At 39.5% G+C, this 16,739-nt stretch overlaps 1 protein-coding gene across 1 annotated transcript; it reads left to right on the top strand.

Moving 5' to 3' along the window:
* Positions 1-102: 102 nt before the first annotated feature.
* Positions 103-16,454, top strand: STIL (STIL centriolar assembly protein). Its single transcript, XM_015870540.2, has 16 exons — positions 103-254; positions 397-504; positions 1,544-1,659; positions 1,761-1,948; positions 2,576-2,823; positions 3,560-3,643; positions 3,763-3,849; positions 5,349-5,496; positions 6,598-6,707; positions 7,496-7,610; positions 8,257-9,309; positions 9,976-10,141; positions 10,620-10,845; positions 12,698-12,890; positions 13,483-13,736; positions 14,950-16,454. The coding sequence occupies exons 1-16, from the start codon at positions 223-225 to the stop codon at positions 15,767-15,769; spliced, it is 3,948 nt and encodes a 1,315-aa protein (XP_015726026.1). The 5' UTR covers positions 103-222; the 3' UTR covers positions 15,770-16,454.
* Positions 16,455-16,739: the final 285 nt, after the last annotated feature.

Raw genomic sequence — 16,739 nt, 5'->3', positions numbered from 1 at the left:
AGAGTCACCATGCCGCGCTCCGATTGGCTTGGAGTGAACAGAGGGGGCGGGAGCACGTCTAGTTCTGCCTTGTGATTGGTTGGCTGTACGGAGCGGGGGGTTTGTGCGAGTGGCGGGAGGTGCAGCGGGGAGTGGAGCGTTCGCCTTTAGCGGGGCGGCCTCAAGGGCCGGGCCGGGCCGGGGTCACTGCGGTTCGGGTTGGGCCGGTACCGGGTCCAGTACATGGAGCCTGTTGTGCCTGGAGCAGATCCGAGGTAACGACTCGGGGAGGGTCCATCAGCCCGCATTGAGAGCGCCGGGAGTGAGGTGGGGGGGGCTCCGTCCTGAGGTAGCGACTGAGTTAGGCCTGAGGTTTCTAGTGCGTTATTTTCTTCCCTGCCATCTTTTTTTCCCCAGGCTCGTTCCTGACAGGATGGTCCCTTTCAGTTTCCCCTTGTCCAAGTACGCGCTTTGGGACCCTGTTCCCGTGGGTGATGTCGTTGGTTCCCATATTGCCTATTACAGGTAAGGATTTTATGGAATCACACAGAATGACCCGGGTTGGAAGGGACCTCAAGGATCATGTAGTTCCAACCCCCTGCCTGGCAGGGCCACCAAACATACACCTTTACTAGATCAGGTTGCCCAGGGCCCCGTCCAACCTGGTCTTGAACAACCTCCAAGGACGGGGCATCCACAACCTCCCTGGGCTGCCTGTTCCAGGGCCTGACCACTCTCCTAGTGAAGAACTTCCCCCTAACATCCAACCTAAATCTTCCCTCTTTTAACTTAAAACCATTTCCCCGTGTCCTGCTATTGTCAGCCCTTTCGAAGAGTTTAGTCCCCTCCTGGGTGTAAGTTCCCTTCAGGTATTGAAAGGCTGCAATGAGGTCACCCTGCAACCTTCTCTTCTCTAGGCTGAACAAACCCAACTCCCTCAGCCTGTCCTCAAACCCTCGCCTATTAGTTATGTAATTCTTTGCCTGACTTACATTCCTACACACTGAGCCCACACTACTGCTCCTGCTATTGGAATCCCCATTAAATACTGTGCTAAAATGAGAGGATGTGGGCTCAAAATTACTTATGCACTGTGGCCTACTCTACTCTTTTGGTTTATGAAACTCCTTGGATGTTCTGTGTTTTGGTCTTAGTGTTTCTAACAGGTGCTAAAATAATTCTCTCCTGGTACTGAAACAGTTCACTTGTTTGTCTCTAGTTCTTGCAATAGTGTTGCCCTTCTGCTCAAAAGCTCTTCTCTCTCCTTGTTTAATCTCCCTGGTAAAGATCTCTAACGTTTGCTTGACTAGCCCAGCAAACAAGTGTTGATGTAATCATACAATTCTGCTCCAGTTAAAATAGGTTCTTGAATATGGATCATTGGGATGTTGCACAGAATGTAAGATAACGTTTAACAGTATTGTACAAGGTACTAACTTTATCGCTTTGCTGTTTAAGGCTTCTTGTTATTTTCAAATGAAAAGATGATTAAAAATCAGGAAGCTGTTGCAATAAGACGCATTGAAAGTAATTTGGATCTTAAACTTGCTTATTGTCTCTTTAGAAATCCAAAATTGGCTATGATGGAGAAACCCTTGCGACTTGCCTATCGCCATGCTAAGCAGAGCGACAAAAAGTCATTTGCCTGTTTTTTGCTTGGGACTCTCACAGTAGATGAAGGTAACTTTAAATATCAGCTACGCAGACAATAGAGGTTGAATAAGCCTTTATTAAGGAGTCTGAGTTGTTGCTCTTGGACGCTAACGTTATTTCTTTTAAAGATGGGGAAGGCGTAACGTTAACAATAGACCGGTTTGATCCTGGTCGAGAAGTTGCCAGCGGATCGGGCAAGGTTCCAACTGCATCTCTTCCTGGAGACTTCTTGATTACATGTACAGTTAATGCGTGGGGACCTGCTTCCGACAGCATTATAGTGCACAGTGCTGAAGACATCAGCTTGGCTTTCAAGGTAGGTGGCTGCTGGCTACTTCAACAAGAAAGAGCAGCTTTTCCTTTGAAATCTATGAGCGAGTTGCAGTGTTTACATGGCAATTCATAAAAGCCATTGCTGGGCAAGTGCCATGCAAGAAAACATGTTAAGTCTCTATAGGCTAATACTTGTATCTGGAATACATCTCATCTGGACCCAATGGACAAATAGTCTAGTATATGCACCATAAATTTCATTAATTATTTGTCTGCAGTTATTGTTGTGATACATGCACAAAAATAGGTATTTATATTTTATAATACCAGTAATGCTTACTTTACATCTATGTGTTCCTTAGGATGATATATCAACATTCTAGTCACCTGTTATGACCTCATTAATTTTCATACAATTCAAGTAACTTTGGGTTTCTGAACATAATATCTGCGTAGTTTAATTTCAAACACATTTTACGTTATTATTCATTATGTTTAGTATAGCTGTGAGCTTTGGAAACATGACTTAATGGGTTTCATTTATATAGTACCTACTGCAATACAAGCTATAATTAATAATTTGAGTTCCCACTATAATAAAAGCTAAATTGTAGTAGTAATATGAAGACAAATTCATTCTTTAACTTCTTTCTCTATTCCCTACTTCTAGGATCTGCAGGACAGCCTGTGCAGTAAAGACTCATTGGATCTTTCTAAACTGCTCACTGTCAGAGCTCACATTGTTTACACAGAAAACCTGGATAACCTGAACTTTAGTTTTCACTGGGCTTCTGTTACAGCAGCAAATATCTTGGAATACACCCCAGTGAAGCCTGTCCCAATTATTCCCACAGCCCTAGCAAGGAATTTGAACAGCCCTATGAATATTGCACAAGTTCAAGGAACATTTAAGTGTGGGTAAGTAAAGGATAATGATAATGCTCGAGCTCCTTAACTGGTCTGCCAGTATGTTGTGTTCCTTAGAAAAGGGAGGTGGAGATTGGAGTGCTTTCCTTTTTAATAAAACAAATGACACCTAAAGAACTTAATTTCTAGTACCTAGAAAAATGTAAGACATTATAAACAGGAAACAGGGTGAAGAAACAGGGTCAGCTGGGGCAGGCTGAGGTGTTAACAAAACAACTATAAACAGCATTCAGTTGTTTAAACAATTTCAGCGCTGGCCCTAAAATGAGCATCAGATAAATGTGAGGAAAAGCTTTTTCTTTTAATCATGTTTATGGAGATGATATTGAGGAGTTGTCATTCTGACTGGTAATTGTTTCAATAGGGTGAACAGGGAAATAACTGGGAGCAACTGAATGCTGTTTTAGTTTGGTGAGAGACCTTGTGAATGCATTCCTGAAAGTTATTCTTTAAATCTACTATGCCTTGCCACTAGATTTATTACAACTTGCCCTTCTGGATTCATTGCTAGTAAAAGAATATTAAGCAAGGGTTGTGATTGACTATTCTTTTATGCACAGGGCTCTGGTGACAAGCAGTAGATATAGAAAAAGAATGGTTTTGATCCATTTTTCCCCCCAACCTATTTTCTTTTGGTACTTTATAAACTTTAATTTGTCTCTTTAGCATTTATTTTTTTTTTAACTTAAAAAAGAAATACTGAAGAAAAAAATCTTTCTTGTTTCAGCTACCTTACTATGGACCAGACACGAAAGCTACTTTTGCTGCTTGAGTCTGATCCAAAGGCATATGCTCTGCCATTAGTTGGTGTGTAAGTATCTGGCTCTGTATAGATAAATACTCTTAGTGATTTAAGAGGTAACTGATGGAATATGTAGTGGAAACCTGGTGATATAATGATCTCTAATTAGATATTTCTTCTTACTTTAGTTGGCTGAGTGGAGTTACTCATATCTATAGTCCTCAAGTCTGGGCCTGTTGCCTGCGATATCTATTCAGTTCTTCAATTCAAGAAAGGCAAGTTACTTTTATCTACAAAACATAAATTACTGGCTACCTATAAATGTGTCCTCCCCAGAAAGCATGACAGCATGTGCTCTGTTCAAGGGTATTTGAGAGTATCTGATTGATGCTGTATAGGAGTTGGGTCTGTCTGTTTTTGTTGTTCTTGGTTTTGACTTATGCCTCACAAATCTTCTGGAAACTAATAATTGTTAGCAAGCTGGGTTAGACAGCCCAAAGACAGAAGAAGGTAAATATTAATATCATAAAGATCACTGCATGTTGTTTTTTTTTTTTTTGTAAGCTTAAATAAGAATTGGCAGAAAACATTTAAACAGAGGTAGGGTTTTAGTTTTCTTTTAGTTTTCTTCTGTTTGATTTTTGGTATGTGGTTTTTCCCTGGCTGTATCTAACCAATTACTTCCTTTAAGTATTCAATTTCTGTAATACCATTGTGGTATTAGTAAATAATCATTCCTCACTTTCTAGTTCTTCTAACCTATAATACTTGCCAAGCTCAGCTTCTACAGAAGCTGCATGTGAGTTCATATCTTTACGGTTCTAAAATGTTCTCCTAGTAAATAAACCTAAAATATGCTGTATACATAAGGATTTTTTTAATGCTCAATCATACTTGCTTTTCAGTTATTAAATGAAAACACATTTGGTGAACAGATGCTTGTAATTACTGAACAGACTTTTTCCTTAAGCAATTTAAATACACACAGATGCAGATAAGAGCCCAATTAGATGATTAGATTTGTGTAGCCAAGTTAGATGCTTGACTTTCATTAACTTTCTGTGATTTTTATCCTCCAAGTGAATTAAGTTGATTTGATAAATCAGGCAAAGAGAATTAACTTCTGCAGACTAACTGCTTAATCTGTACGTCATCCATCTTCAACTCTTAAGTTGGGAGAATCATTTTGAAGTTCCGAATGTGCTTTTCAAGCGTCTTATTCTTATTGCTTTATCTATCACAAGCAGAAATAAAAATAGGAAGAAGTATGAAAGTAGTCATACAATTCTCTGTAAGTGCAGATTGTTTTCTCTATCCTTACTTGGACTTTTGTATTACTGCTGGCTGCTGTAAATTCACTGTTTTCTACCTGTGTAAAAAAACTTAGTATTATTTTTCTTCAGAAATCTGCTTTTAACCTTCATGAGCATTTTTTGAACACTGTTGAGTAACAAATATTGTTTTCATAATGTTCTCTTCTATGCAATTACCGAAGTCCTTCAGTAATTTGAAGCACTAAGTGATCCCAAAGGAGCTAGAAAGCAGAAAAATTATTCCCACCATTTCTGTGCTTTGCTTTGATTCTTACATATGGCTTCAGTCACAAATCTCTCTGCTCTGCCTATAAATAGCTCCGTGCTACTCAGAATGCAGCAAGTGACCAATCTGATAAGTTGTGTGATAACTTGTCCTATATACTGAGAAGCTAATGGCCTTCTTCCTGTTTTTGTTTTTTTTTTTCTCTTTAAGATGTGGGGTTTTTTTTCTATTTTAGGGTTTTCTCAGAATCTGGGAGTTTTCTTGTTGTGCTTTATTCATTGACACACAAAGAACCGGAGTTTTATGAATGTGATCCTTGCAGAGGGCAGACTGAATTAGGGTTCCAGCTCTTAACTTGCAATGAGACAGTGCACCTCTTTAAAGTAAGTGGCTTAATTACTGACTGCATCACAGTAGTTAAAAATAAAAATAATGTTAGTTTAAATATTTAAAGGAGGCAAATAACGTGACTCAAATGAAACTGCAGTGTTTAAAAATGACAGATATTTAATGTTACTTATTTCTGTTTTGGCAATGTTTTAATTGTAAGTTAAGCATGTATCAAAGTGAGAAAGAACCTCTAAAGTCAGCACTTGCTGACTTTACTAGTAGTATTTAAGAATCTGCTTTGTAAAATGCAGTGCTTAGTAGTGCTCATTCTTTTGAAGTGACCTTTTGCCTTTATGAGCAGAGATTATTTCCTATAGCATTCATTAATCTGGTGTGCTGTGTACATGCTGAAAACTTCTGTCAGCTGCTATGGGTGATGCATAGTTGTATTTGCTTTCTGAAGATCAAAGCCTGGCTAGTTATACTTTGTTTAGAATTGAATGCAAAGTGACGTTCAGTGGTTGGGAACTTGCAGAGCTCTTGCTGTGCTTCAGTAACAAAGCAGGAGGAATTTTATCTCTGTGCAAGGTAACTTTCTGAAAGAATTTAATACAGTACCTCGGAATTACTCAAAGGGCTTGAGGAAAGCCTAGAAAATCTGTTCCTTAAATGTTTTCCTGGGAAAATGCAGAACCTGAAGTTGAACTTTTGGTAAAGAAATGCACAGGGTAATGTGACCTGTGCTATTATGCTCAGCTCTTTCTTAAGAAAAAGCTTTATGAAGGCAGTGAAGCCTTTAGTAACTGAGCCTTCCTTCTGCTGTTCCCAGCTGTGTGTGAATCAGTATAGGAACAGTTGTCGTTTCCTATGATGAGGAAGGCTTATGAAAGACCATCTAAGCAGTTACAACAAGGAAGCATCTGCTTATGGCTATAATTAGGCCAACTAGTTTACAGTGTAGCAAGAGGAACAGTGTTGAATAGGAAAGGAAGCCTGCCGACTTGTAGTGGTGAAAGAATTGAGAACTGCAAGAAAAGAACAAGCAACAAATAATCAGTTACAAACTTCCTTGAAACTATTTCTTTGGGAGCAGTATCTTGGTTATCAGAAGTTGACACTGGCATGCTTCATGAGTACAAAAAATCTCATTTCAGAACGTTGAACCTTCAGACAAGAGCCCTATCCAGTTTGTGTTGAGTGCAGAGAAACAAAATGCAGAAACAGAGTTCTTCAGCAGAATCTGCAAGAAACTTCCTATTAAAAGGTAAATCTTCCAGATGTCATTTATGCACAAAAATCAAATATCTATTGAATCCTGTTTTCTTCTGTGTAGGCTGCTAGGCTAGCTCTGACTGTAGTGGTGATTTTGCATTAAAATCTGAATGGGCTTGTGCTTATTTTTAGAGTTCACATTGAAGCAAGATGGTCAAACCTTATCTCTGTTGCTAGAGAAAGTACTAGTAATTCTACTCTTGATACTGATGGTTGTAATTAGTACATCAGATGTTTCTGATGAGGCTTCTTTACTGATGGAGCTTGAAGTTCTTTGGCTCCAGTCTTTGAAATGTACTTACACTGGTAAAAATTTGTTTTCTTCTGACCTTTCAGAGCTGAGACTTGGATAAGTTGAAACTCAGGGATTTTGGGGAACCTGTCTTATCCATCAACTTTTTATCTAGGGCTGAAAGATGGCCTTTATTGTCTTTATTCTTTAAACAATGTCACTATCTTTACTTTAGCACTTTCCATCTTCCTAACAAAAATCAATGCTTCTCTGTTAGAATGGCTCTTGAAAGATGTCTATGTATGGGGATGTGGAGAGAAGAGTATTAGTGTGTTTATTACTCCAAAATGGCATTTGTTTCCATTGTTTGGTCTTAGAGCTGTTTGCCATATGAACTTTCTGGCTAACCAGGGAGATGTATAACTGCTGATTACTGAAAGAAAGTGTGCTGATATTTCACTGTAGACTGCACAGTGAAAGATGTGAAGGATGTTACTGCTGCCCAATCTGACAAGCAGAAGTTTTTAGTTTGACTGATGTTGTTTTAGCCCTCCTCATGGTTGTTCACCTGGTAAGCTGTCAGCAAGTGATCATGACTCTGGTGTAGAAGATGAAGATTTATCCCCAAGGCCAATTCCAAGTCCTCACCCAGTGAGTCAACAGGTAACTAAGTAAATAATATCTCTAGGCTTCTCAGATTCTAGAATATGTCATAACTGAAGCAGCAAAGCTAATTGTAATGGGATGAGAGCTTCTTTCTCAAAATACAACAGAAACAGAACTGAAGTTGGACTAAGAGTCCCAGCTCCTGTCTCTAGTCAGCTGCTTTTGTGCTGAGATTATAGGCACTTTAATTCCTGCATATGCTAGCGTCTGGGAAAAGATTATCTGCTAGTTTATCTTGGTGGGTTTGTTTGTTTTTACTGAAGCACGTGAAAGTATAAAGGAATAATATCTGTAACAGTGTATTTGATAATCCACAAGGGTGGTGCTGGGTCTAAGAATGGTAAGAGGTGACATGTAACCTTGCACTCCAAGCTGAGAAGGCTTTTGTTTGGTAGATACAGCTATTAAGCCATATGGAGGCAGTACTTTAAGACTGATCCTATAGATTTTTTTTTTTCCTTCTTGTATGTCTGGACTCTCCAGTCATTAAAAAGGTATTCCTTAGCTATTTTGGAGTTGGTACCAGTCATGCAGTTTTGAATGGAAACAATATCTTGTACAATTACTAGGAAATTCTGCTTGTGAAATGCAAAAGGGTGATATTTTAGAGAAAACTTTAACTTGGTTATGTAATTACCTTCAGGTTACCAAGATCTTTCCATCAGTTCCTGAACTGTCCCTTGTTTTGGATGGGAGCTTTGTGGAATCGGGACAATTGCCTAAGCCTGCAGGGACCTCAAATGCTAAAAGTCTTCCTCAAGCACTACATCAATCTGTTAAAAAGAAATGCTACTTAGAATCTGTGTATTACCCCACCCAGTGCTCTGAAGACAAACAAAACTTTTCTGCTAATATGGGAGATCCTTCTTTGAAGCAATTACCAAACCACTTAAGCCAGAAAACTCCAACTTTGAGGTCTTCCAGGGGAAAGCAGACTCTAGTACAGCAACAGTTGAACTGTAAGAAGTCTTGTCCACAGTCAAGAAAAAGTTCTGGATCATCTTCTTCAACCCCTTGTAGTGGGCCTTCACCAGATACATCCGTGCATCAACCCAGAAGGCCACCACAAAGGCCTGTGGTAAATCCTGAGGGAGCTGCACAGCAGGGAGAGCCCCTGGTTAGAAATACCTCGGTATCCAACACCAGGCAGCTTCCTGCTGTTACACAGCCAGTCCTCTACAACTCCTCTACTTTTTCACTGCAGAGCTGCAGGAAACCACCTGAACTGCAGGTGCCAGTTCATGTTTCGCCTTGCTGTCCAGCCAGTGCATGCAACCGTCAGTTCCCTGCTTCAGTCCAATATAATTCAATAAACTCATGGCAAGGGATTGGTGAAATGAACCCCAAACACGGAACAGAAGTCCAATCAGAGATCGTTCAACAGAACCCATGTGCAATGTTCCATCAGAATGCCATTTGTCCAAATATTTGCTGCAATTATATAACAAGTAGCCCTATAAGTATGGGATATCATAGCAAAATGGGGAGCTGTTCTCTTGAAAATAGCTTGTCACCTGGAATAAGACTGCCTTCAAGTGCAAGCCCCTCCAGTCCTCAGTGCTGTGGTGCTCACTCACCTTGTTGGCACACACCTGCTTCTACAGCAGGATCAGATAATGGGATGATGGGATTATCTCCAGATGCTTACCGGGTTCTTACAGAACAAGACAGACAACTCAAATTACTTCAAGCTCAGGTTTGTTGAAATGCCTTCTTTCTCCACTGCCCCCTTAGTGACTGTTTTGATACTTCCCTGTCAAAGGAATAAACCAAACATTTAGCATCACAAGGAAGAGAAAGCCTATCATACCTAGTCCAGTCTGGGGATGGAATTAGCTCTGCTAATTGATATAGCTCGAAACAAACTTTTTTGATTCTTCCCTAGTTAAAGTTTATGGAATTATAACAATAAATGTAATGTGAAGATTTCTCTTTCAGCAGACTGTTCTATAATGCAAACTGATATGCCTCTTATATAGTTGCATTTCAGTGTTTAAAAGAAGAAAAAGGAAATTACTGTTTGTCAGTATATGCAGACTAGAGACTGGAATTAATGTAAACATACAGAGCGTTCTCATGAGTTATTTTGTCCATCTCCAAGTCTGCAGCTTCTTAAACTGTTGAGGTTCTTACTTAATTCAGTTATTTACACCAGGTCTGCAGGATTGTGCCAGCGTGCACAAAACCTCTTATTTGGTAGCTCTGTCATCATGCACTGCTGAGAATGGAATGTTATAAGACTTCTGTGGCAGTGCATCCTGGATTTGAGTCCAGATCTCAAAGGATGCAAACTTAATTAGCTTCTGCCTATTATACTTTATATTTCACTGTACCAATTACACCATTCTGATAACCATTACAGATCCAACGCTTATTGGAAGCACAGGCTCACCAGGCTCGTTCCTCTGAAGCAGCCACAACTAGCAGTGCTCTGCAGCCTGAGAAGCAAGGGGAACCTGTCACTATGGAAACACAGTCCTCATCAGGCTTACCCGTGAGGGAAAGTGTGAGCATTGCTGTGAGCACAGGTAGAATGTCGTTCCTTAAGAAAAAGCAGTCGTCACTTTATGAATGTATCAGTGATTTTGATTGTACAGAGAAGGAACGTACTGCAGAAATGCTGAATGTTCACAAACATGCACCTCAGTACCAACACCAGCTGAGTTCTGAGTGTTACTTGTGAGTTTAGGCTGCAATGGTAGCAATCTCCATCACTGGAAGAGTTATTTTTCCTGATAGCTTTAGCAATGTCTTGTGTTTTTAATTGTTTAAAAAGTAAACAGCCACTTATTTAATGCACTACTTTGAAAAGAAATAGCTACTACCTTATCTGATTATCTTAAATACATTTATTGTGAGCATACTTCTTAAAGTAGCACTCAGTGTTTTTGCAGCTCTTGGTGGGAGAAAAAATGAATGCAAGCAATTAATTCCTCTAGCTTTACAATGCCAAAGGGTCTCAAAAGATACCAATAGCTTTCCTAAATGGTTAAATTTCTCTTCTAGGTGCTAGCTTATTTTGGAATACATCCTCAGAGAAACAGGATGACACCGTACCACAGGGAAAGAAAGAGGATGCAGAGATTTCCAAGGAAGATATAAGCATTTCGATTAGTGCTGAACAAGATGCAAGTAACACCAGTATTGCTTCTTCCTTAAAAGTTGTTGACATGCCCAGCTTTGTAGACAGTATTCGTCTTGTGGAAGAAGGAACTCAGCAGAATACTCTCCAGTAAGTAACTAGAAATAGCTGGCGTTCACATAAGCTGAACTGCCTTTCAGAAGTTACAACCTCTTTGTAATGCTTTTTTTTTTTCTCTTTTCCTCAGGAATTATAAATAATCACCTGACTTCAGTTATGTTCTTCCCCTTTGTTTTTTGATTATGCTTTGAATTGTGCTGCTTGCCAAAACGCAGCTGTCTTTAGAGCTGGCATTTATCAGTCAGGCACATTTAGCTACTTACCTATCAGCAGCAGCTGATGGCAGAAGCCTTTAATTTGGAAAAGCATGTACAGTGCTGGCAGCATTCCCTTTCTCACCTGAACTTCTGAGCAGAAAAGGGGACACTGCTGTAGCTACTTGTTTTCCTTTGCAGCATTCCAAACCTTTTCAGTTCTTGAGGGGTTTAAGACAAAAAGTTTCTGGTTATATGACTGCCCTCTGAATTCCTCTACACCTAATTACATTGTGTCTGCAGGTGCCAACTTTGCTGTTATCTCACTGTTTTATGGTCAGATTCCTCATGTTGTAGTAACTAATCTGTCTAATTTGGGAAGAAACTTCAAAAAGATTTAGTTATCTACTGCATCAATGTTATTTTCATGTATGGAATAGCTCAACAATTTGGTACTTAATGCTCAGGGAATATTAGTTTATCTAAAAAAAAAAACACAAAGAAGGTGAAATATCCTTCCAGTTAGATTAGGTTTATAAAAATATTGGGAAAGATGGATTATAATTAAGGTAGGATTTAAATATTCATAGCCCTTGATGAATATTTTATCTACAAACATATACGGTTACCATAAGTGTTACTGATAAAAACAAGCCTTTTGAATGTCGTACTTTAAAGAAATGCAGTCTTATGATTCTCTTCAATTTGGATTCATAAACTTGTGAAACAGTTGTGCAAGTGTCTTGTAATGAGAACATGCAGCGTTGCTTGGATTCCTCGGAAGAGTAAGGAGACACTTTTGGGAATGATGAATAATTGTTAATATAGCAGTAACTGATAACCTACATTGACTATCTAGCATGTCACATGATTTGAATCTTATCGCTTTCAACACAGGCAATTGATCAGTTGGGTTCTGAAATTCTCTTATCTTACACTTGTCTCTTGAGGAGGGACTGGAAGGGGAAGGAGGGTCGCTTAACAATCTCTTTGGGATGATGGTACTATTGATGTATCTGATCTCAGAAGGTTTAAGAGATGCAAATGCCAGCTGGGGAGTGAGGATGCGTTGTCACTCATTCTAGAATATCTATCCCAGGGTTTTCAAATAAAAAAGGTAAATTAGGATTTTTCTTTCACAGTTGTTAGGGAGAAATATTTCAGCTATAGGTTTGTTTTCAGTTCATTCATATTCTGTGTGTGCTGAGTATGTATGCTCTTGTAACAATGTCTTTGAGAAGTTCTTATGTGGGCTTTAAACTACCCCAGCAATTTTGTAACCAGTTATTTGCTTTGGTTTAAAATAAATGAAGTCATGCTCAGAAAACACATTACTCCTAAAGTGCCTGTGAAAATACTGAAGACTGGTAGAGCTTTTAATGGGGCATTTAATCTGCTTTGAGGTTAAGTGTCATCATCGTGTTTTGACTAATCCAGAGAAGCCAATGCAATATTTTGGAAGAACAATGAGGCTTTTTATAATGTTACTCTGGAAGCTGCTGCTTCAGTCCTCAAAAGGCTCCTTGCTGCAGTCACTTTCTTTCAAAGTCTTAGGCAGAAAACAAATCAAGGAGTGCTAGATTCTATTTCCAGTACTCTATCTTCTCTTCTGGTGCTTCACAATAGGACACCAGGAGTGATATCTTGTCCTTAAGGAAACATCTAGTTATGTCAATGGTCTCTTTCAGAACTGGAAATGTCCCCCAAGCACTTGCTCACATCTCATCCTTAGAGGAAAGTGCCAGCGTGTGTTTACAGGAAGAACCAACAGAGGGAGCCAGCAACCACGTGGTGGCAACAAGTGAGCAAAGCCTGGAGCCAGCCATGTCCTTGCAGCCCCGGCATCCATCAGAAGATCAGAAACTTTACCAGGATTTGCTGGTAATTAATTTAAATTTGCTATTCTGTACTGCACGGAAACAGCAACAACACACTGCTGAAGTCATCATGTGGTATTAGTATTACAGAAAACCACGTGCAGTTTTCAAGTTCATATGTTATATGCTATGGAAAAGCTCTGAGTTTTCAGGCATTCCCTTTGAGTTTTAGATGACCATTCTTTACGTCACTCTTCTGTGCATATACGGAGCACCATCTACTGCCAAATTAATTATGTAGTTAAAAGTTGATGTCAGTAGATGGCTTTCTTCAGTTAGAACCCTTTGGAATATCACTGTACTTTACCTTCAAACCCCTTAAAGGATGGAGGCTTTAATTTGGTACTTTGTTACGTTTAAACTGAGAACAAGTGCTTACAGACAACTTGAAATGTGAGATAGTCCAGTGTTTTTCTATTCTTCTTGATAGTATCTAAGCTGAATATCAGTCTGGTGTATTTCACAGAGTAAGCTGTTAGCTCAGCTAGTTATACACTGCAAAATAGTTGCTTGAAACTGAAACAGTTGTTTTATGGCAGCTCCAAATATGATTTTGATAATGTGGGCTCTTATCTGCTCCTTTTATTTTCTTCTAGGGCCAAGTGAACCATCTCTTAAAGTCTGCAGAAGAACGAGATCACTTTCCTGTGAAAGCAGGATTTGTTAATGATAATGGTGCAAAGTATCAGAGTATTGATGATAGAACAGAAAGGGATTCGGGGACTGACACAGAAGTGGTGGATAAAGAGAGTGTGATTAATGCTACACTCAAACAGCTGAGAAGTCTTGGAGTGACAATCGAATCACCCAGCAGAATGAAGAGAAATGCACACAAAGTGGACAATGCCAGGTAAAATACTGACTGTTTTGAGCAGATCCTGCCACAAATGGAGATCAACTTAGTGAGCGAGGAAGGGGCTGTATTTGCTCAGAGTGGGGATTATTTGGCAGCTTGATCTGCATTTCCTACACAAAGATGAAACGTTAGCTCATGCTATGGGTATTTCAGATAGGTGTGAGAGCTCTGTTAGCAAACTCAATTTAATACAACAGAAGTAGCTCTAGCCATTAGAGCATCTGGTGATTCTTAAGTAGTGTGTGTGTGTAAGCACACAATTCCTTAGGAAAAAAATGCTTGAGTAGTTTGTCCTCTGGGCTATGTCAGAGTATTCCAGAGAGACACCCTTCAAGCCTGTGAGGCTGGACATTAAGCAGCAATCATTAGATATTTTTATCACAGCCTCTTAACCCACATCTTGCATTTCACCAATATAAGTGAAACTGTTATCGTAACTTTCACATATATTGAAAATGGGTTCTGTCCTAATCACTTTAGATTGCGAATGCTTTGAATTGAAGTAGAAGGAGGCTGTAGTGGCTGGGTAGGGAAAGGGCCTTAGTGAAATGAGCAAACAAAAGAAGTAGAATTGAGCAGAATAGTGTGAGTCAGCTATCTATCAAAAACTATTTCTAGTTTTATAGTTTAAGCTCTTTTCTCCCCACTTCACTTTAAGTTCATCAGATGCTTTTACACATACAAGCGAACGTGCCTTTTACTGAAGGATGTCTTCAAAAACTAAAACCTTGGCATTGGGAAAGAGGAGGTGTCCTTGATATCTCTGTTATTGGGTTTGCATCTTCTATTGAAATACAAATTTGGAATTAGATGTTGCACCCATATCCCAAGGCTCAGAGGTGTGTAACTTCTCGTCTAGCAATGAGAGTTGGCCAACAGCTCGAATCAGCTGTGAGCAACCAGCTCTGAAATCTGCTGGAGCTTGGTTCTTCTCAATAGCAGCACTGTGGTTAGCATTGAATCAGAAGGGATATCATCGGTTTCCCAATATATTGTTTGAATGCTATCAGTGTGACCTGCTGCAGAAATGCTCTTTAGTATATGCAGAATGTCTGGTCTTGGCTCTGAGCAGTCTGAGCTGTAATATCCAGAAAGGAGGAGAAATCAATACAATGAACAAAATAATTTATCAGATTATTCTTTGAAATGCATACTTCATACTTCTTTCCCTGTAAATCTAAACTGATTTTCTGATGCTTTATTTCAGCATATTAGCATGCATAAATCCTGAAGCTGTGGTTCCCGGACTGAATTACATGTCATTTGCCAACGTCAGCATGTGTGGCTTAACTCCTAATGTAGTTGATCTGAGCATGGAAGCAAATGCTATAGCACTCAAGTATCTCAGTGAAAATCAGTTATCTAGGCTTTCTCTCAGCCGCTCTGGTCAAAATCCTCCCACTGAGTTCTGTTTCCAAGACCTCTTGCATTCAAATGTGGAAAAGAGCATGGTGGGTCTTAGCTTGATTTCACCCAACAATATGTCATTTGCAACCAAGAAGTACATGAAACGGTACGGACTGATACAGGGAGGGGACAGCAGTGAAGATGAAGAGGAACTGCATGTTCAAGATGGTAATTATGGCACTGTCGAAAGTGAAAGCAAGAACTTCACCCCTCTGTTGGATGGCTTAAACCACAGGACTGAATTATCCAAAAGAACTGATGGAGGAGCTTCCATTCATCTGAAGAGTCCCAGCGGAGAGTTGAGTGCTAACGCTCTTCCACCAGAATTGAACAGCCCTATATTAAGAAACATTACAAATGAGTTTTTGCTTCCCAGAGCGGAACAAGCGAATGAAAACTCGGTTCAGATTTTAAAGGATTTAAAGTCAAAGCACAAATTGTTACCTGGGAAGGTTGAATTCACTGAACAACCTGGCAGGAAAGGTGGAAGAGAGATTCAGGTGTTCGCTGGCAATTTACATGCTCCAGCCCTTGGAACATTGAGCCAGTCAAACAGTGTGAATTCTGTTGGCACCATTCTTGATGTGAAACAACTCAGGCAGCTGCCAAAGTTGTTCTGAGCATCTCCCGAGATAACTGGCAGATACTGTTTCAGATCTAAAAAGGGACCCCTTTGTAAAGGACTACAGGAAACCAAGGATTACGTTATCTTTTATGAGGTCACTTTATTGTAGCAACATAAAACCTGCAAAGCTGAGCTTTTGATTTGGGTTGGTAACAGCCACTTGTAGGTGTCTGCATCAGCACTGCTCAGCATGGAAGTATGTTTGCACTTTTGTTCACAGTTAAACCTAATTTTGAAGTATCTAAAAGGTGAATCGACTTGAACCCAAGATGTCCTCATTGCTTTGCTGTAATATTGTTTTTTACATGCTTTTTAATTGAGCTTTTATTAAACAGTGGGTTTTACTTGCTTGCGCCAACTGTGAAACCATAGATCCTGTGTAGCATAGCAGGGCTAATGGAACTAAAGCACTGATTTCCAGAAGCTTTAAGTGTTTGGATTGCTGTGTGGGGTGGGAAGGGCCATGGAATCATGGCTTTAATGTGCATAAAATGCCTTTGATTTCAGGCAAGATGGCAGACGTACCAGCCCGTATCATGAAATCTTATGAGGAAATTGGACAAAGTAGCACTTTTATTGTTTTTGTGGTTATTTTTCTGGGTGTTTTCTATTTATTAAAATATACACGTTGCTTATAGAGATCCAAGTTTTCATTAAAAAAAAACAAACAAAAAAAACTACCTTTGGTTGTTTGTGGTCTTTATGTAAAAACTTGCCCATTCCCATTCATTGTATAGCATGGCAAACAGGGTCACAGCAATTCCAATCTTGGGTGGTGGGATAAGCAAAAATAAGGGGGAAAAAAAAAATTGTTTTACTTCTGTTCCTTATTAACATACAGATTAGTCTGTGAAAGCATTACGGTCTATTACTGAAATTGCTGTTACGGGATTATGGAAAAGGGCTGCTCCACAAGTTGAGGAATTCACTTATCAATTAACCGTTCCCTTTCTGTTAACAGTTTG

This window comes from Coturnix japonica, chromosome 8 (assembly GCF_001577835.2).
Source record: "Coturnix japonica isolate 7356 chromosome 8, Coturnix japonica 2.1, whole genome shotgun sequence".
NCBI classification, from domain to species: domain Eukaryota; kingdom Metazoa; phylum Chordata; class Aves; order Galliformes; family Phasianidae; genus Coturnix; species Coturnix japonica.
Note: the sequence above shows the minus strand (reverse complement) of the source record. Positions and strands in the feature narration are given on the sequence as shown.

Bases quoted from the DNA above. Each gene is read 5' to 3' on its own strand.
- STIL (XM_015870540.2), top strand. From the start codon at position 223: ATGGAGCCTGTTGTGCCTGGAGCAGATCCGAG. The intron at 505-1,543 runs GTAAGGATTTTA...TTGTCTCTTTAG, and splicing joins TCCCATATTGCCTATTACAG to AAATCCAAAATTGGCTATGA. The intron at 5,497-6,597 runs GTAAGTGGCTTA...ATCTCATTTCAG, and splicing joins AGACAGTGCACCTCTTTAAA to AACGTTGAACCTTCAGACAA.